The 24271-nt window shown below is 47.9% G+C and overlaps 2 protein-coding genes across 2 annotated transcripts in view; both read right to left on the bottom strand.

Annotated features, from left to right (window-relative positions):
• Positions 1 to 1889: 1889 nt before the first annotated feature.
• The window catches only part of LOC144817943 (activated RNA polymerase II transcriptional coactivator p15), a 108601-nt gene continuing 86219 nt past the window's right edge, over positions 1890 to 24271 (bottom strand). The window contains exon 5 of the mRNA XM_078674911.1: positions 1890 to 3697. Coding sequence (XP_078531037.1) covers positions 3618 to 3697 — 80 coding nt within the window. The 3' untranslated portion in view covers positions 1890 to 3617. The remainder of the gene's footprint in view (positions 3698 to 24271) is intronic.
• LOC144819088 (uncharacterized) lies at positions 3717 to 9423 on the bottom strand. The gene is made up of 2 exons (XM_078677097.1): positions 8711 to 9423; positions 3717 to 3783 (listed from the first exon to the last, which is right to left on the bottom strand). Exons 1-2 carry the CDS (start codon positions 9421 to 9423, stop codon positions 3717 to 3719), a joined length of 780 nt encoding a protein of 259 aa, XP_078533223.1.

Here is a 24271-nt window from a genome sequence, read left to right as displayed (position 1 = left end):
CGTGAACTCCCCCAGCCGGACCGCCTGGGTGCGATCCCGCAGGAAGGACGAGAGCCAGACTAGTGCTGAGCCCCCGATTCCCGCCGCTCTGATACGTGAAAGCAAGATGGAATGATCCACCGTATCAAAAGCGGCGGAGAGATCGAGGAGCACCAGGGCTTGATGTTTGTTTTGGTCCAAGCCCTCCCTGAGGTTGTTCAGGACCGACACCACGACAGACTCAGTAGAGTGCTTAAAACGGAAACCCGCTTGACAGGACGCCAAACCTCCCGTAGCCTCCACATGGGCGCTGAGTACCGAGGCAACATGGCGCTCAAGCACCTTGCCCAGGTAGGGCAGCAAGGAGATGGGCCGATAGTTGATTGAGATAGATGGATCGGCACCTGGTTTCTTCAAAATAGGCAAAATAGTGGCCGCTTTAAGGGCTGGAGTCACAACCCCTTGTGAGAGGGAACTGTTAAGGAAAGTGATCGGGGGCTGAGTGCAGACGGAGTAGATTTGTTGGAGGATGCGGGCCGGACAAATATCAACTGGGGAACCTGACTTGACTTTGAGAAGTGTTTCCCGAAACACTTCTTCCGTGAAAGGAGGGATTGAAGTTAAACAGGGCAGAAGGATAGGAGGGAGGGGGTCAACATAAATGGCAGAAGGAGGAGGGATATTGCTCTTGATATTGGAGATTTTATCAAGGAAGTAAAAATTCAGAGAGTCACACAGGGATTGAGTGGGAGGAGGTTTAGACATGCTCCTTTCTGAAAAAGCTAACTCATGAACGATGGAGAAAATTTCTCGCGATTGATTTTCTGCTGTTAGAATTTTAGATGAGAAATAGGCGGTTTTAGCTCCTAAAATAGCTTTTTTATACTCCTGCAATAATGTGAGATAACAGGTCTTCTGTAGAGGGCAATATTCCCTTCTCCATGATCTCTCAGCACGCCGGAGAGACAATTTTTTTTCCTTTAAGTCTTCGTCAAACCACCGATTCGCCTCCTTAGATCTTTTGGTTGATATCCGGCGTAGGGGGGGCTGATAGATTGCAGCCTCCCGCAAGCCAGGTGTCAATCCCAGTAGCTTGCGACGACGAAGGTAAACCAGCTAAATCGGGTGCAGAGACTAGAAGGGAGGATGATAATCACTTGATGTGTCACTTGACTAAGTCTGCGCATTACGATAATGTAAAGCACAGTAGACTAAGCTTAGGAATGAAGACAAATGCTTTTAGATGTTCCAACTATCTACCTCAGGTTTAATGAGCGAGTCTCTGCAACATAGCACACATGTTCCAGCTCTAACCCTCTGTGCACAAACAGCTTTATACACTTTTGAAAGGTAACCCGTATGGACTCCTCAACCTACTTACAAGTCTATCTCTATTTCCAGGTTATTTAGCACAGAACAGCACCAATGTAACACATGTAACAGCACAATGTAACCAACAGCACAAATAATGTAACAGCGCAATGTAACCAACAGCACAAATGTAACACATCTGCAAACTTTGTAGGATTGTATTCAGTGTTTGAGAAATAGCCACTCAGCAAGGAGTATGTGTTCCAGCCGACTGTGTTCTTGTTCGATGTATGGCTTCAAGTTGGGGAGGGCGAGTGCTTTTACAAACTGACTGGATTTTGATCAGACACAGCAGACAACCGAGCTGGTGGCTTTTGCTGTATCTGGAAAACTAGGTATACATTTATTAAACGACCGCTGGTACATAGTGTGAAAGCGACACTCCGAATAAACATAAGAACTGCAGTGAACATAGAAAAAGGTTTACATATGCTGGAGTTAATTTTCTACTTCTAGCCACAACTGCTCCACAAAATAAAATGCATATGTAAAATATACATTACATCAAAACTAAAGAGAATGAGATTCACACAGCCACCTTTGGAATTGGAGTTTTATTACTTAAAGTCAAAATAATAGTACATTCAGGTACATTCAGTGGACAGATTTGAAAGTGCATTCACACTTTACGTTCTTAATCTCCATCTTCCCATCACAGCTCCCAATCAAAAACAGGAAAAGTTAGATTTGACATCAAAGGCTGTTTCAACATTGAATTATACTGATTGGTCATCACTCTGAACTAGGCCAATGTTACGGGACAAAACTCCTTTGTAAAATTGACAGGACTGCCAATTTAAACATGTTCAGTTTTTAGAAAAAAAAATAGAACCTGCATGAAATAGATGCAAGATTACAAAATCATTTCTTAAAGCAATATTTTCCAACAATATCTAGGTTTCATCATCTTCATTTTGCAAATTAGTACAAAAGACATTTATGTATTTTACACTAACAGAGGCATACAGAAAAACAATACATTTTTTCATACCCAAAACATACTCAAACGTACCTTTACAGCAGTGTAATCGTTTAACACTGAGCTGGCAGTCTTGATATACAATTTGTGTCCAATTCCAGCCAACGCACCAAAGTGTGATGAAGGTCCCCGTCCAACCACAAATACTGTAAAATTACCAATTGCTCATTCTCCTTTAGTCTACAGATCCATACAGCTGTGGTGCCGCCCTCCTCAGCCCCAACTGAATATGCACTCCCTAAGCTTCAGGCGCTGTGCACAATTCTGAGTCACCTCCTCACCCTAATCCCTTACCATTCATCTTGGTTATTCCTGGCTTGGTTCACTTTATTACTATTCATAAATAAAGGTTACGGCATGGCTGTTCGGATGGGAAACATTTTCAATGGTATATCTAAAGCAAATTCCAAAACCCAGACTGCTTAGAATACAATAAACTGTTAAAACTAGAAGTCAGTAGTTTGTTTAGTTGACAATTTACATCCTTCTGTTTGCTCTCAGTCCATTCCCACTATTGTTAACCCCTTGTGCGCGGCCGGAATTTTGCCACGGTGCGGCAACATTCCACACGTGTGTAGATTCAGAACGACAACCGCGGCGGCGGACGGTCGGGGACCGTCTGACGCATGCAAGGGGTTAAGGGCACAAAGAAAAAACACTCAGACCAGGGGTTTAATGAGAGCCACATACACACACCATAATGTTGAAACCCACAATCATGTGAACTAGGCTTAGTCAAACGTTTGATGTATAAAGATGTAGTTATACTGTGAATTTTTGTATCTTACAAGATATATGTGATGGATTGAAAGTTCTTGATCAAACCACATCCAACTACAGTACAAAATATGGTTGGAACACAGCATCTTGGAATGTTAGGGCATAAAAACACTTTGTCTTTAGGCAACACAGGTTTTAAATGCATGATATCCTGCACTACCACATACTGCGGTGGCTGTAAGAACAGCCAGCTTGAGTTTGACAAACATTACTTCAAAAATAACCTGCAAGCATTAAATTACTGAGCACAAATCCTTGCAAGATTTTCATTGGATGGAGGAGCAGCTGGGGGGGGAAGCCGGTTACACAACCATGGAGGTAACAAAAGGTTATACACCAGGAAGATTCACTCAGTGTACACTTAATTCACCTAAAAATTATTAATCTTTCAAACTGTTGGACCATCCCAATGTACCACAACACGGAAATAGTAATAATAGAAAACAAACACCAATGTAAAAGAGCTCTTAAAACTACTAAAACAAATAGGGTTTGAATGTTGCATGGTTTACAGGTTTTTTACTGCATCGTCAATCTCAGAAATTTGTTCCTTCAGTTGATTCCACTGCTCTGGGTTCAGAGAAATTCCTGCAACACAACAAAGAAGTCAGTTAGGTTTAAAGAATGAGGTGTGTACACATTCATATAGTACTCGCCGCTGGACAGAGCAGTATCTAACAAGAAACATTAGTTTCACAAAACAACAAGCAACCTCATGCTGGTGTAATGAGAGAGCGAATTCCTAAATTTTCATTGAATACATTTTTTGCCCTAATATTTTATTCAATATTATTATATTATGAACATAAGCAATTCGCATAGAACGCAAGCACCCATTAACTTAATAGCCTCATGATGCCATCCACTCCCCAGTGGAGAAGTGTGGCTCACTGGTTAGAGGAGGCAGACCCGGACGCTGAGATCCGACCTGGGACCAGGGTTCAATTCCCGACGCGGCAGGGTCTTGAGCCCAAAATGTCAACGGACTCGGTAATTCTCGCTTCGGTGCCTACTCGAATCACAGGTTCACACTCTGCAACTCTGGGCATTAGCTTGCTTAATCTCCACTACGGCCCCCCGCGGCGGGATACCTGGCTTTCACCTTGGGGATACCCAGTAGGGGCTATCTCACAAGGAAAAACCAGGACGGGTTCCCAATTCAAAGCGCTTTGAGACCGGACGGTGATATTGCACTATATAAAAACCTATCCATCCATCCATCCATCCCCGCAACCTAATTTTTAACCAAAGATATCAATTTCTTAAAGTGCAGGGAGTGTCACTACTCTTAGGGTATCAACAGTTCACTTTCCTTGTAATTTATCGAATACACATAGGGACCGTAGAGAACTTGGGCAAGGCAGAGTGGGTAATCCTTCAGTCAGGTAGTTCAGAAGTGGTTCAGAAGTGGTTCAGAAGTGGTTCCCACCGATTCCTGAGTTTGAGTTTGTCCTTTGCCCTGCAAGCCCTATGCCAGACATTCCATTGCCAAAACTGACCACACATTTCAGCCCATTATCAAATGATGAAGTAACGCTTTTCCATAGTAAAGCAATTTATTTTTATTTGAAAAGTTTTATATAGCGCTGGCTAGACCAGGCGGTATCAGAGCGCTTTACATGAGGAAGGACAATTGTTGCAAAGCTTAGTTACAAAGTTACATCAGTTTCAGGAGCATAGTTACATGATTTACAGAAGCATGGCTCAGGAAAAGGCAAAAAAGCAGGCAAGGGAGAGAAATTCAGGGGAGAGAAGAAAGGAATAGGGGAGGTAGATAAAGAGTGAGGGAGGGAAGAGGTAGGGTAGGTGGAGGGGAACACAACGAGGCGAAGAGGAAAAAACAAAAATAGTGTCCTACGTCAGGCTTGTGTATGGTGCTGTGCTCCAAGCAGTGATTGGAACATTTCCAATCCTCCGCTATGTGTGACTCCCTTATTGCTGTGGACTCTCTCAGAAGTCTGAGACTTCAGAGCATAAGGAAAATGCTACTAACCAGTATGCATCTGTTCTTGGCATGTAGAGCATGTAGAGCTGCAGAGTTACACACTGTGCCTAGATCGCGACCTTGTGTTGGGCCTGGATGTTGGGCCTGGATGTTTGCAGTTTGTTTCTGTCCTGAAAAGTTCTTTGGAAGTCATGAGATAAGTGACTCCTCCTTTGGACCACATTGCGCATGGGCATCGGCTCCATCCTCGGATTGTTTTTCGCCATTAGGGAAATGATGGAGCTTTGCAAGAAAAGGAAGGATGTCCATGTAAGCTGTATCTAATTAAGATAATACTGGAACAGACAAGGGTAGCCGGGGAGGCGAGTGGGCGTGTGTAACTCTGCAGCTCTACATGCCAAGAACAGATGCATACTGGTAAGTAGATTTTTCCGTTCGAGGCATACGAGCTGCAGATTACACACTGTGCATAGATTGTATAGCAGTACCCACTCTTAGCGGCGACCACCCCTATCTGTTGCAGTAGTTTGAAATAATGTTTTGAGAACAGCCTGGCCCACATTAGCTTGTTGTTTGGTTTGCACATCTACACAATAGTGTTTTGTGAATGTGTGCGGTGTAGACCATGTAGCTGTTCTGCAGATGTCATCTAGGGGAATGTTCCCTAAAAATGCCATTGAAGCCCCTATTTTCCTTGTAGAGTGGGCTTTAGGAGGAACAGATAACGTATGTTTATCTTTGTGGTAGCAAATCTGTATGCATTTGACAATCCATCTAGATTTTGATATGGGATTACCCTTGTGTGGTGGTGAGAAAGACACAAAAAGTTGTTTGGTCTAACAAAAGGGTTGTGTTCTCTAGATGTAGTATAGCAATGCTCTTTTGACATCTAGGGTATGAAGAGCTCTTTCTGCCAATGTCTGTGGCTGCGAGAAGAAAACGGGCAGTTTCACAGATTGATTGAGGTGGAAGGGAGAAATGACCTTGGGTAGGAATTTCGGATTAGTACGGAGAACGACCATATTATGATGCATTTGCAAGAAAGGTTCTTGAATGGTTAGTGCTTATAGTTCACTAACTCTCCGCAGAGAAGTAATAGCTACTAGGAACGCAACTTTCCATGTTAAAAATTGAAGTTCACATTTATGTAAGGGTTCGAAAGGAGGTCCGTGTGAGAACAATGTTTAAATTCCACACAGGTGAAGGTGGTACTCTGGGAGGAATTATTCTCTTAATATTATATATTATATCTTAAGGCCTTCCATAAAGGCTTTAATTGCAGGCACTCTGAACAGAGATAGATGCTGTCTGTTTTGCAGATATGTGGCTATTGCAGCAAGATGCAGTCTAATAGACGTGTAGGCTAAGTTACATCTTTAGAGGTGCAGTAAGTATCCTATGATGTGTTGAATAGACACGTCTAGGGGATTAATATTGTTGTTGTGACAATATATTACAAAGCGTTTCCACTTAGTTGCATAACTTGCTCTAGTGGTTGGACGTCTAGCTTCTTTGATGACATTCATGCAGTCTGGAGGAAGGTTGAGATATCCATATTCTACGATTTCAAGAGCCAGATCACAAGGTTGAGCTGTGCTGGGTCCGGGTGCCTGATCTCTCCACGGTTCTGTGTTAAAAGGTGTGGAGACCGGTATAGTTTTTGGTGCGGTACTACGGACAGTTGTAGCCATGTGATCTACCATGGCTGTCTGGCCCACGTTGGAGCAACTAGGATGAGGGTCAGACAATGCTGCTGTAGTTTGCGTACAACTAGTGGTAGAGGTGGAAAAGCGTACGCAAATCTGTTTGACCAGTTCATCCATATCGCATTGCCTTTGGACAGTGGGTGTGGATATCTGAAGGCGAAGCTTGGGCCTCTGGCGTTTTCGTGGGTGGCAAAGAGGTCTATCTGAGGTTGTCCCCACATCTGAAAGAATGGTTGAAGAACCTGCGGATGAAGTTCCCACTCGTGGGTCTGTTGTGTCTGACGACTTAACAGATCTGCTATGGTATTTTGTACTTCTGGAACATGCTAGGCTAGAAGGAATATGTTTTGAGGTATTGCCGACCGACATATGTTCTGTGCTAGTTGAGAGAGTTGCAGGGAGTGTGTTCTGCCCTGTTTCTGTATGTAATACATGGCTGTAATGTTGTCCGCGCTGACTAACACAGCTTTGTTTGATACTTGCTTTTGGAAAGCTTTCAGTGCTAGGAATATAGCTCGTAACTCCAGGGGATTGATATGGAGTAATTTTTGTTGTGGTGTCCACCTGCCTTGCATGGTGTGTTGCAGTAGGTGGGCTCCCCAGCCGGAGAGAGACGAGTCTGCTGTCAAGACTATTTGAGGAACTGGCTCTAGGAACGGTCGCCCTTTGGAAAGGTTTTTGGTGTTCCACCACTGCAGAGTGCAACGAGTCAGACCGTCTACTAACACTAGGTCTATTAATTGACCTGGAGCCTGGTTCCATTGACGTGATTAGCATTCTTGAAGAGGACGCATTTGAAGTCTTGCATGGGGCACTATGAAAATGCAAGAGGCCATCATCCCTATAAGTTGCATGAACACTCGTGCTGAAAGGGAGTGTTGTGGCTGAAACTTTGTGAGAAGAGTTTGCATGCTGGCTATCCTTACTGGAGTTGGATCAGCTAGAGCTGTTGAGGTGTTTATTGTGGCACCGAGGTACTGTTGTACTTTGGATGATTGCAGATGAGACTTGGTGTTGTTTATTGTGAACCCCAAGTTGTGGAATAGTTGGATGGGGCATGGGTGTGTTCCACACACTGGTTGTATGAGCTGGCTTTTATGTGCCATTCGTCGAGGTACGGGAAGACGTGGATGTGTTGTCGTTGTAAATGTGCCGCCACTACTGCTAGGCACTTGGTGACTACCCTTGGTGCTGTTGCGACTCCGAATGGGAGTACTTTGAATTGATAGTGCTGCCCGTCTCTTACAAATCTGAGATACTTCCTGTGAGCTTTGTGAATGGGAAATTATGCGTCCTTGAGATCTACAGTAGCAAGGAAGTCGTTTTGTAACAGGAGAGAACGGGCTTGTTGAAGTGTGACCAAGTGAAAATGGTCTGACTGTATGTATATGTTTAGCAGTCTGAGGTCTAGAATAGGCCTTAGATAGATGTCCTTCTTTGGGATAAGAAAGTATAGGGAGTAAACTCCCTTGTTTTGTTGGTGCAGAGGAACTGGTTCTATTGCTCTTTTTTTCTAGCGAGGATATTACTTCTTGCTTTAGCAGTGATAGATGCTCTTGTGACATTGGACGCTGTTTTGGTGGTATGTTTGGGGGGGGTAGATGTTAGTTCTAAACAGTAACCTGATTGAATAATTTGTTGCACCTACCTGTCTGATGTGATGTTGGTCTAGGCAGGAAGGAATTGTTGTAGTCTTCCCCCCCCAAAGGAGTGGAATGGTGGGGGTTGGGGGGAGCGGAGGAAAGTCATTGGGTAGGGGTGGAGGCAGAGCAGGAGTTGTTGGTTTTGCCTCTGCCCTTGTAGTTGTTACCCCTATAACCCCCTCTTTGGTAGCCCTTAGTGAATGTGGATTGGCTAGGGGTTTTATAGGAAGTGGAGGGGCTATCTGAGGCGTAGCCTCTTGTGTTGCCTCTATATGAAGAGCGATGAAAAGAACATCTGGGGGCTTGCAATTGCAAGGCTCCCATAGATTTAGCTGTGTCAGTGTCTCTTTTCATTTTCTCTAAAGATACATCGACATTAGGGCCAAATAGGTGTTCCTCATCAAATGGCTGATTGAGGATGGAATTTTGCACTTCAGGTTTGAAACCTGAAATACGTAGCCAGGCATGCCTACGCAGAAGGACACTAGTATTAATTACCCTTGAGGCAGTATCTGCGGCATCTAGGGCACAACGAATGGAAGAATTGGTGATCGTTTTACCTTCCTGTACGAGTTCATTTGGCCCTGTTTTTATATTTACTGGTAGATGCTGCATTGTGGATTCTAGTTCATCATAAAGTGCCCGGTCATATCTCGCCAATAGCGCTTGAGTATTGGCAATGCGCCATATGTTGGCTGCCTGTGATGCTGTGCGCTTACCGGAGGCGTCAAGGAGTTTAGATTCCTTATCTGGTGGTGAGGCCTCACCTGATGTTTGTGAATTAGCACGTTTACGTTCATTAGATACTACTAAAGAAACTAGTGGTGCTGGACCTCTAATGTAAACTGGATCTGTAGGGGTAGCTTTGTATTTCTTCTCAATGCGAGGGTTGAGGACCCGAGCCCTGACAGGATCTTTAAATATCTCTTTTGCATGCTTAATGACCCCTTTAAGCATTCGCAAAATGGCAGTGGACCTTTGTGTATTATCAAAAGTGTCCAATTGGAAATCTTCATCCATTGTATCAGTGTGTAAATAAACCCCATGGTACTGTGCAGCTCTCTGGACTAACCGGTTAAAACCTATAGTGTCCTCTGGTGGGGAAGGCCTGGAAGGATATACATAGTCTTGAGGGACGTAAGGCACATCAGGGGTGTTATAATAATCCCATGGATTAGGTGACTGAGGGGGACTATTGGTCCCTACTGGGTCATGTGCACCCCCACCTGTGTCAGAGTCTGTATTTACATCATCATCATCTGGATTAGTGGATGGCGTAGGCGAATGATGTGGTGGAGCAGATGTAGGAGGAGGAATAGTATGGGGAGGTGGTGGAGAAGGGACCCTTAATGGAGAGGTTGCAATGTCTCTTCTTCTTTGGCGGAGTGGGAGTTGCAGGTTCCTCGAGTGGTCTCTTCTTGGAGCGAAGAGCTAGTTGGCCAGTCTTAAGATCCTTTACAAGAGTCTTTTGAGTAGGATCTGGTGTAAAAAGCTCTTCTGTGCAAGTCAGATCCTTCGAAGTCGAGGTTTTCGGTTCCGGAGGTTTTTTTCGGCACCGACTCGGTAGCTGGTCTAGGGTCTTTTGGCTTAGAACTGACATTTTGAAAGGTCTTTAACCGGAACGTGTTTTTTCGGTTCCGGGTGTTTTTTCGGCTCCGAAGCGTGCGAGTCGGGACCTTTAGGCAGTTTTTTACTCTGTTCCAAATGTGGTTTTGGCATTGATGAGCCGGTGCCAGTTTTCGTCGCAGAGTGCTTGGGTGTTGGAGCAGCGGTCGGCGTGGCTGAGGAAGATGGCTTCTTCGGTGTCGGTATGGGATCGGCACCGGGAATAGGCTGACTCGAGCCGCCTGAAGGCTTAGTAGGCTTCTTTGCCGGGCCCAAAGGCGGGGCGTGGGAAGCAGTCTCTGTGTGCACCGAAGCCTTATTTGAGGGTGTCGAGGAAGGGTTACTTACTTACGACCCGTTGAGCTGGAGTGATGTCCTCGACATCGGAGTCTTCGGCATCAGAGGAGCTGGCACTTCCTTCAGCCCGCTGGTGTTCTGGCATGTAGACGCCCTCTTCAAAGATGTTGTTGCGGATCGCAGCTAACGAGCGAGCCATGGTTCTTCAAGCTCGTCGGTCCCAAATCGTTCTTGGAGCGGAAGGAGGCACAAGCGGAACAGTCTTTGGCCTCATGCTCCGGTGAGAGGCAAAGTTTGCACATCTCATGTAGATCTGTGTGGGGAAACTTCGACCCACATTGAGGACACTTCTTGAATGGCGTCCTTTTTATGAGCCAGAGAGTAAGGCCCAGGTAGGCCCGAAGGCCTTCGTCTATGACCGGAATCGAAGACTTCGAAGTGGTGAAGAATCGCGTCGATGGGGAGCACGATTTTAACAATACCGTCTAACTGGGTGAGGATTGCGCACCGAAGGAAATTCGGTTCCAAACCAGAGCGCAGGAAACACATCCGAGCCAGATGGCGGAAAAAACTATCTGAGGATGGAGCCGATGCCCATATGCAAAGTGGTCCAAAGGAGGAGTCACCTATCTCGTGACTTCCAAAGAACTTTTCAGGACAAAAAACTGCAAACATCCGGGCCCAACATTAGGTGGCGATCTATGCACAGTGTGTAATCTGCAGCTCATATGCCTCGAACATGATGGATCCCTTCCCAACAAGGGGAGAAGGAGTGCTTTGGCAAGAGGCACATTCAGGGAGGCAGGAGCGTCCGGTCGCCTGAGGATGACTCAGAGGGCCCAGTTCTGGCAAGGAGTGAAGGGGGAGCGTCGGGTCACCAGGGGTCGTCTCCGGCGGTAAGATACTCTGCAGTAGTGTTCCGATGCTAGAAGAGTTAGGTTGCTTGTAGATTGGAGGTGGATGGTAGGGTATGCAGAGTGATTTTTACCAATGTGGTAATCCCTGACCCAAGAGCTGCAGGGGAGATCTCCTATCCGGCGGCCATCTTGACTCATCTTGGGGTCAGGCCACTTTAATTGACAATTGAGGCAAAGATTAGGAAACACTGGTCATGGCAACGAAGATAATTAAGCCTGGTCGGAAAAAAAGGTCAGTAAAAACCTAACAAAGTGGGTGCTCAGGAGGGCAATCCAGTTGTTTTTCAGTACCTTCATTGCTGATTTTATTGATGTCTCGCATAATACGCCATTATGAATCGCTGCGTTACTTCATCCGGCAAAGTCTCCCCCGGCTTGGTAAAGCAGGAAGGGTAGAAATGTGCTCGACGTCGCAGCAAATTGATTTAGCCTTTATTAGACCATGGGCGCCATCTTAGGGGCTGCAAGAAAGATCGCCGTGCTGGTGGAAATGATTGTGTGCGGAAACGTTATTTATAGGCAGCAGACACCGCCTTACTATTAAAACTTGCAAGAGTTGCCAATCTTTTGAAGTACAACTCCATAGGGAAAGGGAAAGCACTTTCCGAACATTTCAGCCACCATCTTAGGGTCAGGCCGCTTTAGTTACCGATCGTCGTTAGGCAAAAGTCATTCAACAAGACAATAAGGGTTATTGTACCTTGTCAGAAAGTGAGTGTTCAGATTCCAACGAGGCGGGTACTCAGGAGGGTCAACACGCTGTCTCTGCTCTAGCCACCACCTGTGATGCCGTTACGGGGCTCCGCAGTGCTGGGAACGTGCTAGAGGGGCAGCTACGATGCCATCTAGCTTCTGAGGCAGTGCGATGCCTCGGGCCATGCCACACCAAGTTTGACGTACAAGTGTGGGTCGCCAGACACCACGCAGGTCCCAAGGCCGCAGCTCGCCGGCCGCAGGCAGAGATCCGACCCCAACGGAGACGGTCAGCAGGAGCACTCCAGCAAAATGACGCTGGTATCCAGGGCCACCAGCTGGGACCACAAGTGAGCTCGGAGATCCTTTGGCGATCCGCAGGAAAGGGAACGGAGGAGCCGACCTTTAGTGTCAGAAACCAAGGGCTCGTCTCCAGCCCCGTGGATGTCTGCCTTCCGTAGCAAACCGGGACCGGACCAGAAGACCAGTCGAGCAGCACCGGTTCCGCACAGCGTGGGCACAGTCCAGTCACAGACTAAGATCCAGCGGGTGAGTATGAGGTCCGGATGATGCTTCACGGATATGCTTCGGAGCTGGTAGGTAGCCGGGTCCAAGGGTATTAGGGCGGATGGCCGATGGTGCGGTTTAGACGGGGATAACTACCTTTGCGGTAATCCCCAAACTGGAAGCTCCTCGGAGGCTTCCTACTCTGCGGTGGCCATCTCAGGAACCTCTATAAACTGTTTTGCTGCCAAACCCAAAATAATCAGTGAAAAGTTCTCAGGAATAGGAATCCCAAGGTTCCAAATAATAGGACTTGGAACTTCTATCCAAAAGATCTGAAAAACAGGATATGACCACTAGTTATGCTGCACGTCTCTCTGTACTCCACATCTGCCCCAACAAGCAACCATGCCCCCTCGTAATTAATGAACAAGGTGTTCAATTTTGCTGTGAGCTTGGCACTAGTGAAAGGAAACGTTTAACTATAATCTTAGTTCTCTTCCAGAGGACTATGCACTCAATGCACTAAACACAGAATTGTTGTGCCCACATGCAGGACCCCAGAGCACTTTGCAAACATACACAAGTACATGATCAAGCCATTTTGTAGGAAAGAATGCAGTCAGATCTAAAAAATATATATATATTTTTTTTTATAACTTATTTTGTAATTTTATGCATGAAATCACATCACATCTGAGTACAGGTTCAATCAACGTTATGCGTCAGATACAGAGACATAAAGCAATTCAGATAGAAACACTGTGCATGCAACAAGGTATTGGGAGCGTGACGAAGTCCAATTAACAACTTGTGAAATGATGCTAGGTTAACCTTCGAGGGGGGGTCTTAAAAGCCCACCATCTATGATGCAAGGCAGTTCGCACACATCAATACAAGACATCATAACAAGGATGTGCAGCGTTAACATTTTCACCACCAAGTGTATGACAAGTCGATGTTATGAGAGATTCAGCTGTCATAGGGTCGTAACATTGGTATTCCACAGGGGATCATCTTCATTAGGCCCAGAAGAGGTCTCCAAATCATTTAACATGTACGTCTGCAATGGGCCCCATATATCCCTCGTCCTAGAGGACATTGGTAATAGCTCCGCATAAATAGTAGATTGCTCCTGACCGTATACAAGATCATGCAACCAATCCTTGAACTTCGGAGCTCTCCCTCTTCCCCACCTACAGGCAATTCTACGTTTCGCCATCAGCAAAGCGATATCCACAAATTTCCTCGCCCTTTTGGGAATGCACATAGTGTAACCCAGCAGCATCATCAAGGGGTCCATTCCAATGCTAACGCCCAGCATTCTCTCTAGTGCCTGATGTATTTGGGTCCACTACTCATACACAGTCGGGCATTCCCACGCCAAATGCATGAACCCCGCTCCAGGACTCTTACATCTCATACATCTATCATTGTCCACTAACTGGAAGCGATATTTTTTGGCAGGAGTATAATAGAATCGTTGTAGGAACTTCTAGTGGATAACTCAATCTGCAACTAGCCGTTATATTTTCCGTGATACTGCAACAGTATTTCCATTGTGCATCAGACATCTCCTGCCCCAGGTCAGTCGACCACTGGGTACGAGCGGAGCTGTCCACGCCTTTCATGCATTCCCCGATTGTCCTGTACAGTTTCAATACTAAGTTTTTCCCATCAGGGGAGCTAAGCAGAATGTGCAATGGCTCAAAAATTGCTGGCTCCGAAGGAAACTCTGAGAGTACCATCCGTATCCCCTGCCGGAGGCGGACATACAAGAAAATCTTCAAGGGGGTGGGAGGAAGACCCTGAAAAAAATGTTCCCGCGTCCGAAACTGCCCACCTTCAAAGAGGTCTCCCCATAGTGTAATTCGCAACCGCTTACACGTGTTCTGAAATCCCACCGCCTGCAACACTATCAAGCTAGGGTGGTATACGAGGGGTAATCGTGGCGAGTACAAGAGGTGTACTCCCAACTTGTGGGCTATGCGCCTCCAAGCGTCCACCGTACAGGAGACCGTCGTGAAGGAAGTCTCCACAGCCTCCAGGGTACCGTGGACCGCTCCGCTAAGAGGGAGCGGACGGGCCACCCAATCCTCAACCGCCAACTGAGGCATGTATAACGTGGGCGACATCCAGTGGTAAGCATAATGAGCCTGCGCACTCAGATAATAGATCTCAAAGTCAGGAATGTCAAAACCGCCTTTATCGTACGGTTGTGTGATAATTGCCCACAGAAGGCGGGGTTGTTTCCCCCCCCCCCCGAACCAGTCTGAGCAGCGCAGAGCTCAATGTCTTTAAAAAAATTGGCACCAGGGTGGTAAGGTATATTCAGGCACAGATATAAGAATTGGGGTAGCACCACCATTTTCACAAGTGATGCCCTACCCGCCAACGAGAGCGGCAGCGCTATCCATCGGGAGATTTTATCCTCTAGCTTGGTAATTGCCGTGCCATAGTTCAGGCGTAGCGTCTCCTCTTGATCCCTGGACACCTGTATACCTAGGTATAGCAGATCGTCGTCACACCATTCTAATGGGAAGTCGAAGGGGAATTTAGTGACTGCATTTGTGAGGGGGAAGAATTGTGATTTACCCCAGATAATATTTACCCCCGAGAGCCGCCCAAACATCAAAAATTATCTAAGGAGGGAGTTATGGTTCAGTTCTGGGTCCCTTACATACAGAGTTATATCATCCGCGTAAAGCGAAATTAACAGTTGCCGCTGATAACAACGGAACGCTTTGTCCTTATGTATCAGTCGCAACCTAGCCGCCAGCGGCTCAATTGCGATGCAACACAGCAAGGGTGAGAGAGGGCACCCTTGGCGTATGCCTCTGGTGAGTTCAACAGCCGATGACATATGGCCATTTATCACTATTTTAGCTGTTGGTTTATAATACAGCAACTTGAGCCATGTCACGTAGATGGGCGGGAACCCCATTCTCTGTAGCACTGCAAACAAATAGTTCCACTCCACAGAATCGAATGCCTTTGTGGCATCTAGGAAAATTGCCGCTACCGGGAGTTCAGGTGCGATCGTCTGTATGAGGGAAAAGAGGGTGCGCAAATTGTGTGTCGTAGCGCATCCTGGAATAAACCCTGATTGATCCGGGAGGACTATTTTATCCATCAATAGTGTTAGCCGGGTGGCCAACACTTTCACAAGAATTTTAGTATCACAGTTAATGAGTGATAGGGGCCTATACGAGTCTGGTTTCTGAGGGGGTTTCCTAGGTTTCAAAAGCGACGTTATCATCGCCTCTCTCATCGAGGAGGGTAGATCCCCTGCCTCCATACATTCCTCGTATAGTTCACGTAATACCGGCGCCATGATCTCCACGTAACATTTGTAGAATTCAGCTGGTATGCCATCTGACCCCGGCGCCTTCCCATTCTGCAAAGACATTATCGCTTCCCGGATGTCATCCGTCTCTAATGGGGCGCCCAGGAACTGTCTGTGCACGTCACTTAACCAGCATAACGCCACATCTCCCAGAAAATCCTCCAGGTCCGTCTCATCAGTCCCATGGGTGGCATATAGGGTCTCATAGTGTGCCTTGAAAGTCGCTAAGATCCCATCCGAGTCATGTGTTAGCCCACCCTCTTGCGTTTCTATCTCCAGTACAGTGTCCGTGAATCTGGGGCATCTAGTGATTTCCGCAAGTACTCTCCCCGGGCGTTCCCCTTCTCCATACCGTCACGTCACCCAGTGCCGCCCCCTGAATTTAGCTTCCCTAGCAGCCTCCTCCTCATAAGCGGACAGCTTAACTCTGAATTTACTCTGCAGTGTCCCCCCGCCACTCCTCACCATACGATCCTCAAGTACCTTCAGATCGCGTTCCAGAGTATTCAGCGTACGCTGGATATCCCGCAGGACCCCGAAGCTTTTGGAAATGCAAAAACCGCGCATAGTAACCTTGAATGCTTCCCAAATAATTTCAATGCTATCCGCAGACCCCTTGCTCCTCACAAACAATCCTTAATCTCCTCTTCCAGCTCTGTACGAAATACCAGGTCCCATAGTGCCCTCAGCTGTAGCCGCCAGGCAGGCCTCGGCCTATCCAGCCCAGGGACCTTGAGTGTAAGTTTTACTGGGCAGTGGTCGGAGTAGGTACGTGGAAGATTTAACAACCGCTCCACTCCTACCATCAACCCCCTAGACAGCAAGCAATAATCCAATCGTGCCCAGGAGCCAGTATAGGACGTAAAGTGTGTGCCTTTCCTATCGTGAGGGTGCAGCCTCCTCCAGGCATCTATCAGGTCCTCTTCCGCAAGTAAGTCAGCCAATACCTCTCTGGATCTGTTGTGGTAAGATGCAGTGCCCTCCATCCTATCCTTTGCCGGGCCAGGCTTACATTAAAGTCACCCCCCCAGACTATGTGCTGAGAGCCTATCTGAACTATTTTCCCCATATCATAGCAAAGAAATCCGGGGTGTCTACATTAGGTGCGTAGCAGTTAGCAATCGTGATCGGGTCTCTACCCAGATTATAGCGTATCGTCCCTGCGGATCCGTCACAGGCCCAGCTTGTGCGAACGGTATGCCTTGTTTGATCAGTATAACAACTCTTCTGGCATATGATGAATAAGAGAATGTGCGAGTCGATGCCCAGCGAGCAGCAAAAGCACTCTGTGACTGGGGAGGGATGTGTGTCTCTTGCAACAGCGCTATCTGAGCCTGTTGTCTATTTAAGTACGCCAGCACCTGTCGACATTTGCATGCATCATTAAGCCCCCTCACATTCCAAGAGAGGATATTCAACTCAGCGCCCTTGTCCCGTCCTGCCATACCAACTCTCCACGTCACATGCGTATAAGTGCCTCCGAAACCGACGCATCTCACTTCGAACCCACACATGCTCTATCACTCCATCTGCAGAACCTGTGCCCACGTTTCCATCCCTCAGACTACACAGCAAAAACAACACGTAACTTCCAGAACTGTAGAACTGCTCAGTGATCTTTATCCCCCTCCCCCCAAACGTCCACACATACCTCCTTACCTCCTTTCCTCCCCCCTCCCTCCCCTCATTCATCCTTCCGGCAAACAAACAAACCGTCATTGCACATAAGATAGTTCTCGACCCTAATCTTCGGCCCGTTCCCCCTTCCCCCCACCCACTGAAGCAACCCAACTTTGCCCACCAACCCTCCCTCCACCCCACAAACATCCCAAATATCAAATGTATATAGTCCAACATTGGGGAACGCCCTTTGGGGGACAACTCTAGTCAGCTACACAACCGCTCCTCCCCCTGTAAGCCCCTCGAATATCTGACCACAGGGCCCTGGCAGGTGGGAGGGGCGGGGCCTGAAGTACATTACCACAGGTACAACCTCTGCTGTCCGAAGTGTCCTTTAGTGTTCTGTCCATGGGGCACGTGTGGGCCCCCCTCCTGTCCCGTTTCATCCTCAGAAGCAACTGTGAGCGTGGGAGGTTACCCTTGCAGGGTCAAACATATTACGATTCTTCATCAATGTCCTAAGCTGCTTCTGGTTGCGGGGATCCTCTTCCTTCTCCACTCCGAGCTGCCCGCTTCGCTGTATGCAGAAAGTCCTCAACCTGCTGCGGATTCGTGAAGAATCGTTGCTTCCCTTGGTGTGTTACCCTAAGTGTTGCGGGGTACAGCAGTGCATAGTGGATCTGTGCCTCGCGAAGTTCTCTTGACAGCTAGAAATTTGCGCCGTTCCTCCTGTACAATCCGAGTGAAGTCCGGATAAATTGAGAACGAAACTCCGTCATATGTTGAGTTTTGTTTGGTTCGTGCGGCACGCAGAGCCACATCGCGGTCACGATAGTTCAGCAAGCGTGCTATTATAGGTCTAGGCGGAGTCCCAGGCGCCGGCCTAGGCCCTAGTGATCGGTGGGCACGCTCCACAATGAATTGCGTTGAGAAGGCCTCAGCTCCAACAGCAGATAGAAGTAATTTCTCAACATATTCTTCCATGCGGCCAGTATTTGTAGACTCCGGAACCCCCGTCACGCGGATGTTATTGCGCCTACTACGGGCTTCCAAGTCCTCATTCTTAGCTGCTATGACTTTGAGGAGTTTGTCCATCCTCGCAAGTTGCGCCGTATGACTGGCAGTAGTATCGTCATTCTCGGAAATCCTTCTCTCAGCTTCAGTGATACGTTCTTCGTGTACGTCCATTTTGTGCACAATGGCGTCTAGTCTAGATGACATTCAATCCACCTTGTCCACTACTGTGGCGAAGCCCTGCCTCATCTCCTGCAGCAAGTGATGCATATCATTATCCCTGGAGGGTGTAGGCATCTCCCTCGCAGCGGACTTGCTCTGCTCGCCATCTTCCGTGGAAGGTCTATTCGCCCTTTTTGCGGCAGCATCAAAGGTAAGTTTGGGTTGGTGAGTATCTGGTTTCCCCATTGCGCCACCTCAAATGGGAGCCCACATTGTATCCACGCCTCTAACGCTCCACTCCTGTTCAGTGTTTGCCGCACTCTGACCACAGCACAGGATCTTTCAGTCTCCAGCTTCCCAGGATCTCTCCACCATCTTCCCCCGCCAAATCCTCTACCACCAGTATGCCGGGCGGCGCAGCACTCCCCAGAACCACGCGACCTTCTCCGCACACTCGGTGCAGTCCCCCGCCATCCAGGGCCTCACCCCAGTGCACTGCCCATCAGCTGCTTCCTGCCCGTACTTGCCCCACAGTAGGGCTGCTCATGAGTATCTCCTGAAGTGTTACTCTTGGAAAGTCGAGTGCCCCCCCGACCCCGGTAGCCACAGGTCTCCACACTGCAGATGTCCGATCCGGTAGGGCTGGAGTTACAGGCGCCGCAGTTTCTCCCCACAGTGCACTGCTTCAAGGGATCTACCGCCTCGGCCCTGCATATATTCGGCCTCCGTCGTGCGAGGGGTTCTTGCCGCTGTGCAGGGGCCCGAGCCCGGTCCTCCCCGCAGTCAGTGTGCTTCCGCCTCCCGAGGCGGTCAGCTTGCTCCCGGTGCCGATGTGCCTCCTCACCTCTGACCGTCCGGTCCGGCGTTTCGTCCGCTCCTCTGTATCCCGCTGTGGCCAACACGTACTCTCCGTTCCGCGGGCGGCAGTAGCAGCCGCCTCACTGCGCGCCGCTCACCAACCGCGGCCTATCGCCCTCGTGGCAAGCCGCGGTCTTTCCTGTGGCTCACTGCCACGATCGCCGCTTCTCACCCCTCCAGAGTCAGTGCAGGCAGGCTGTCTCAGATCGACGTGAGAGTTTCACCGAGGGTGGGGAACAGAACTCTCTTCACTTTAGCGTTCAGTAGCACTAAGATTTACTTCGGTTGACCAGGATAATTGGAGGATTAGTGACCAGGCAACGGGAGCCTTACCTCAGTGCGGCCATTCCGTTTGTGCGCCCTCTAGCGCCCCCATCTAAAAAATAATTGTTTGAGCAACTAAATAAAGGCTAGAAATGGTCACATTTCATTTATGTATCAATAGTTAAATAACACCAATTGTACAAAAATAGTCACTACACTTAAAGTGCCCAGGAAATATCGAATGAACCTATAAAAAAAAAAGGGGAGGGGGAGGCATAGCCAGCCAACATAGCCACATGGACATGATCAGTACGAGCTTCACTACCTTCATCTTTTAAACCGATGGTAATGGGCTTATGCGGAAGATCCCTCGCCCCCTAGCTACCACAGACACCGAGGGGACAGAGGTTAAAGGATGAAGCCGGATTGTCCCTGCTGAGAGCCCCAAAGAACATTTACATGGACGCTGCCCAGTGACGGATCCCGGGCCGCAGCGAAGCCTGCATGGGAGGCTTGGGCTCACCACACTCTGCTATGGAGGAGCGGTCAGCACACCATCTGAGCAGCAGACGACAAGGTCAGCCTCTTCACCCCCGGAAAAGATTGGCACTTCCTTAGCAGGCGAAAACACTTCAAAACCTGTACCCGCAGTACCCATGACTCTGCACAAGCCCGCTATGAAGCATGACGGCGAAGGAACAGTCTGAAGGGGACCTCCCTGCCAGGCGAGTATCGCAGATCAGTAAGAAGCGATCATCCACCCAGACCTGTTGTGAGTGCCAGGAACCTCCCCATTGGCCCCATTGCCTCCCCCCTGTAAACTCTGCCTTGAGACCTCATTCAGTCTGCAAACCAGGCAGACCGGCACTCACACATCTACCAGGGGGCTAGTGAGTTAACAATGAGGTCCGCCTCGCCAAGCCATGAAGTGTTAGCACTCCCAGACGGGCCTGTACACACACTGGTGCGACTGAGCTCTGATTTTGCCGCATGGGGTGCCCAGCTGCACCAACAGCCCCATAACAGCCCCTGCTTCAAATCTTGCCTGCCAGTTCCTCTATGGCCTTGCTCCTGCTTCTGGGGAGAGACTGATGGGGCCCCAGAGACACCTGTTTAGAGCTTCTTATCAACTGCGGAGACTAGGCTTACCGTGCTACTCCAAGATGGCTGCCGGCTCATGACACAACCAAGGTACTGGACCTATTAGTCTATTACTGCTTTATGCCACCCACGAGGTCACTATTATGTCCTGGCGAGATGATTTTCTGAACCCTGAATGCTACTCCAAGAGGGAATGCTAACCAGCAAAAAATATCTTCTTCAAGGGGATGACTTTCCTTCGGTCCCCGTTGGCTCCTCCAGTCTTTCTGTAGAACAGACGCCCCAGGAGCACTACTAGTAGCTCTCAAGAGGTATAGCCCCTGGCTCAAACCAAATACTATTTCTAGCTGCAAGTCAGCTCATATTGCAGGTACTATAGAATATGAGCTGTTGAAACACTCACCTAATGTTCTTAGGTGGTTCGCATGGCCAATCCACTACTCACCCCCTTGAAACATAGAGATATTTACTTGACAGCGGGGTGCCATAGCCAAGGCCTATGCATCAACGACCAAACTCTACATGCCTCCCAAAAAATCTTAAACAGTGTCTCGAGTTTTTTCAGCCAAATGATTCACAGGCCTCTCGCTCACCCCCTCAGAGAAGACGACTTGTCCTTGACTAAGGAGGACCTCCTGTACTCCCTTCGCGACTTAGAAAAGACTTGTGTGAAGAATTAAAAACGGATCAGACCCTCTCTTTGAGCATTCTCTGATCTGAAATTAGCTCCAAATGTGTTGCTTTCCAACAGGACGTGGACTCCATCTGCACATGGTCACTTGACCTGGAGACTACGTGCCAAACCCTCGCCCAGTGGGTAGACCATCTGGAGAGCTCTACCAGCAGTCTTAAAGCACACCCACATGCAACGCTTCTGAAATGTAAGGACCTTGAAAATCGCTTTCGACGTGATAACATTAGGCGGAGAGAGGGAGAATCGGAGGGTTTAGACTTAAGACGCATTCGTGGTGGGTCTGTTTTTAGAACTATAGGGTACTGGGGTCCCTAAGGTTAAGCTGGAAGCCGGCCACAGATTTGGTCTACTGACCCAGAATGAAGGGAAGCGACCCAGAGATGTCTTGGCGAAGTTACACTCTTTCAAAATGAAGTAGAACTTCAATCCCGTGGAGAAAACACAAAGAAACACCCACACTTACATTGCAGAGGAAAGTTACTGCCCTGAAAGGAAAGTTAAACGCCATCTTTAATAATCAGTCAAATTCACCCTAATTTATTTATTTATTTTCAGAGTTTTATATAGCGCTTACAAGACCTGGGGGTATCAGAGCGCTTTACAGCACACATAAAAAGAAAAACATAAGCAATAAAGTACAGTGAGTATCATCAAGGATAGTGGGGACCAAGAAGAACGAGGTCATTGGCCGATGCATAGAGATGGCTGTTGAGGAGAAGTTCTTTTAGTTATCTCTTGAAGATCGTGAGAGAGGGATTAGTCCTGATGTGAGTAGGGAGAGAGTACCAGATTTTTGGGGCCTTCAAAAAGAGAAAGAGCAGGAGAGGGCTTTTTGTTTATGTCTTTTTTGGGGGATTAAGAGGAGAGAGTAGGAGCTTCTTAGGTTTCTTGATTGTCCAGCTTTTGTGAGTTTAGAAGCGAGGTAATCCGGTTTGCCTGTGTGCAAGGCTTTATGTGGGAGGCAGGCCGTTTTGAAGGCACAGCGTGCTTCGATGGGTAGCCATTTTAGGGCCTGTAAAGCAGGGGTGATGTAGTCGTGTTTCCTGGTATCTGAGATCGTTCTTGCTGCTGCGTTTAGGGTGGCTCTCATGGGGGCTGTGTGTGTTCTTGCTGTCTCGGTTAGAGTGGCATTACCATAGTCAAGTCTGGATAGAACTAGAGATTGGGTTGTGGTTTTTAGGTCATTGGGGGGTATGAAAGGTTTGATTTTGTTGAGGAGTTTTAGGTTGTAGAGGGCACCTTTTGCTGTGGATTTGATGTGGGAACTCAAGTTGAGGCTTGGGTCTAGAGAGATCCCTAGTGATTTGACTGAGCTTGCTGGAATGAGTTTGCAGTTTAGGGAGTCAAGGTTGTTTAGCCATTCTTGGATCTGAGGGGGTTGCTCATGATTTGAGAAGACAAGGATTTTGTTTTTTTCTTGGTTGAGTTTGAGGTGGTTGAGAGTTAGCCAATGTTCTACTTTTAAAAGAGTGGAGTTGAGGCGGAGGTGGTCATTGATGGAAGAGATCTCGAGGTACAGCTGGGTGTCGTCAGCATAGAGATGGTAGGCGATGCTTGCTTGTTTTAGAATGGCAGTGAGTGGTTCCATGTAAATGCTGAAGAGTGTGGGGGAGAGGACTGAGCCTTGAGGAACACCTGGAGTTGAGGGGGAGGTGTCGGACATTGAGTTTTTGATTTTTATGAGTTGTAAGCGGTTATGTAGAAATGAGGAGAACCATTTCAGGACAATGCCATCAGCTCCGACACGTTTTTATAGGGCGGCTGAGAGTAGGTTGTGATCAACCGTGTCAAAAGCAGCTGATAGGTCGAGGAGGACAAGTAGGCAGCATCTGCAGGTCGTCCGTAATGCTCAGTATAGCGGTTTCTGTCCTGCATCCCTTTCTGAACCCGGATTGGTGTGAGTCGAGTAGGTTATTAGATTCCAGGTGTTGGTTCAGTTGGGAGAGAACACATTTCTCCAAGATTTTGCCTAGGAAAGGGAGGTTGGTGATGGGCCTAAAATTTGGGTCCGCATCAGGTTTTTTTTTTTTTTTTTTAGAAGGGGTTGACTTGGTATAGTTTGAGGCAGTCGGGCATCAGTCCGTTGTTTAGAGAGCTGTAGATAAGCTTTGTCCACAGTGGGGTTAGGTTGAGGTTCTTGGCTAAGGAGGCGGTTAAAGGGTCTGCATAATGGTTGGAGGGTTTGGAGTTAGCAATCACATTAGAAATGCCCTCTTCGGAGAGAGGGTTGAAGTCTTTCCACCGCTTGGGAGAGGATGGGGGACTAGGGTGAGGGGTGACTTTGGGTGGGGGGTGTTTAGTGGAGGAGCGGTCTCAGCTTCCGTGAGCGTGTTGTGAGCTTGGGATGGGAGAGGATTCATTAGGGGTGAGGATTTACTGTGTTGGGATTGAGGGTGGTGGTCTAGGGAGAGCTCAATATTGGAGATTTTGTCGTCTAAGAATTTGGCCACGTTGTTACACTGAAGTTTGGAGGCAGGAGGGTCAGCTCTGGTGGGCTTGGAGGTCTGTCTCTGGATGATGTTGAAAAGTTCTTGGGGGCGATATTGGCTTTCTCCTTGATTATGTGTTTTTTGTAGTTACTGCGTTCTTTCCTGAGATGGAGAGGTTGATTGTGGATGGCTTCCCTCTCCAGAGTCTCTCAGCGGCTCTTACTTTTCTTCTTTTGGAGTTAAAGTCGTTATTGAACCAGGCTCGGGAGGGGATGTCTCTGACTCTTAAGTTTTAGGGGGGCTAGTTGGTCAAGGGCAGTTGTTATTGTTCTGTTGTACAGAGTAGAGAGCTCAACCGTGTTGA

This window comes from Lissotriton helveticus, chromosome 2_1 (genome assembly GCF_964261635.1).
Source record: "Lissotriton helveticus chromosome 2_1, aLisHel1.1, whole genome shotgun sequence".
In the NCBI taxonomy this organism is placed as follows: Eukaryota; Metazoa; Chordata; class Amphibia; order Caudata; family Salamandridae; genus Lissotriton; species Lissotriton helveticus.
This window is presented reverse-complemented; position numbering and strand designations above follow the sequence as displayed.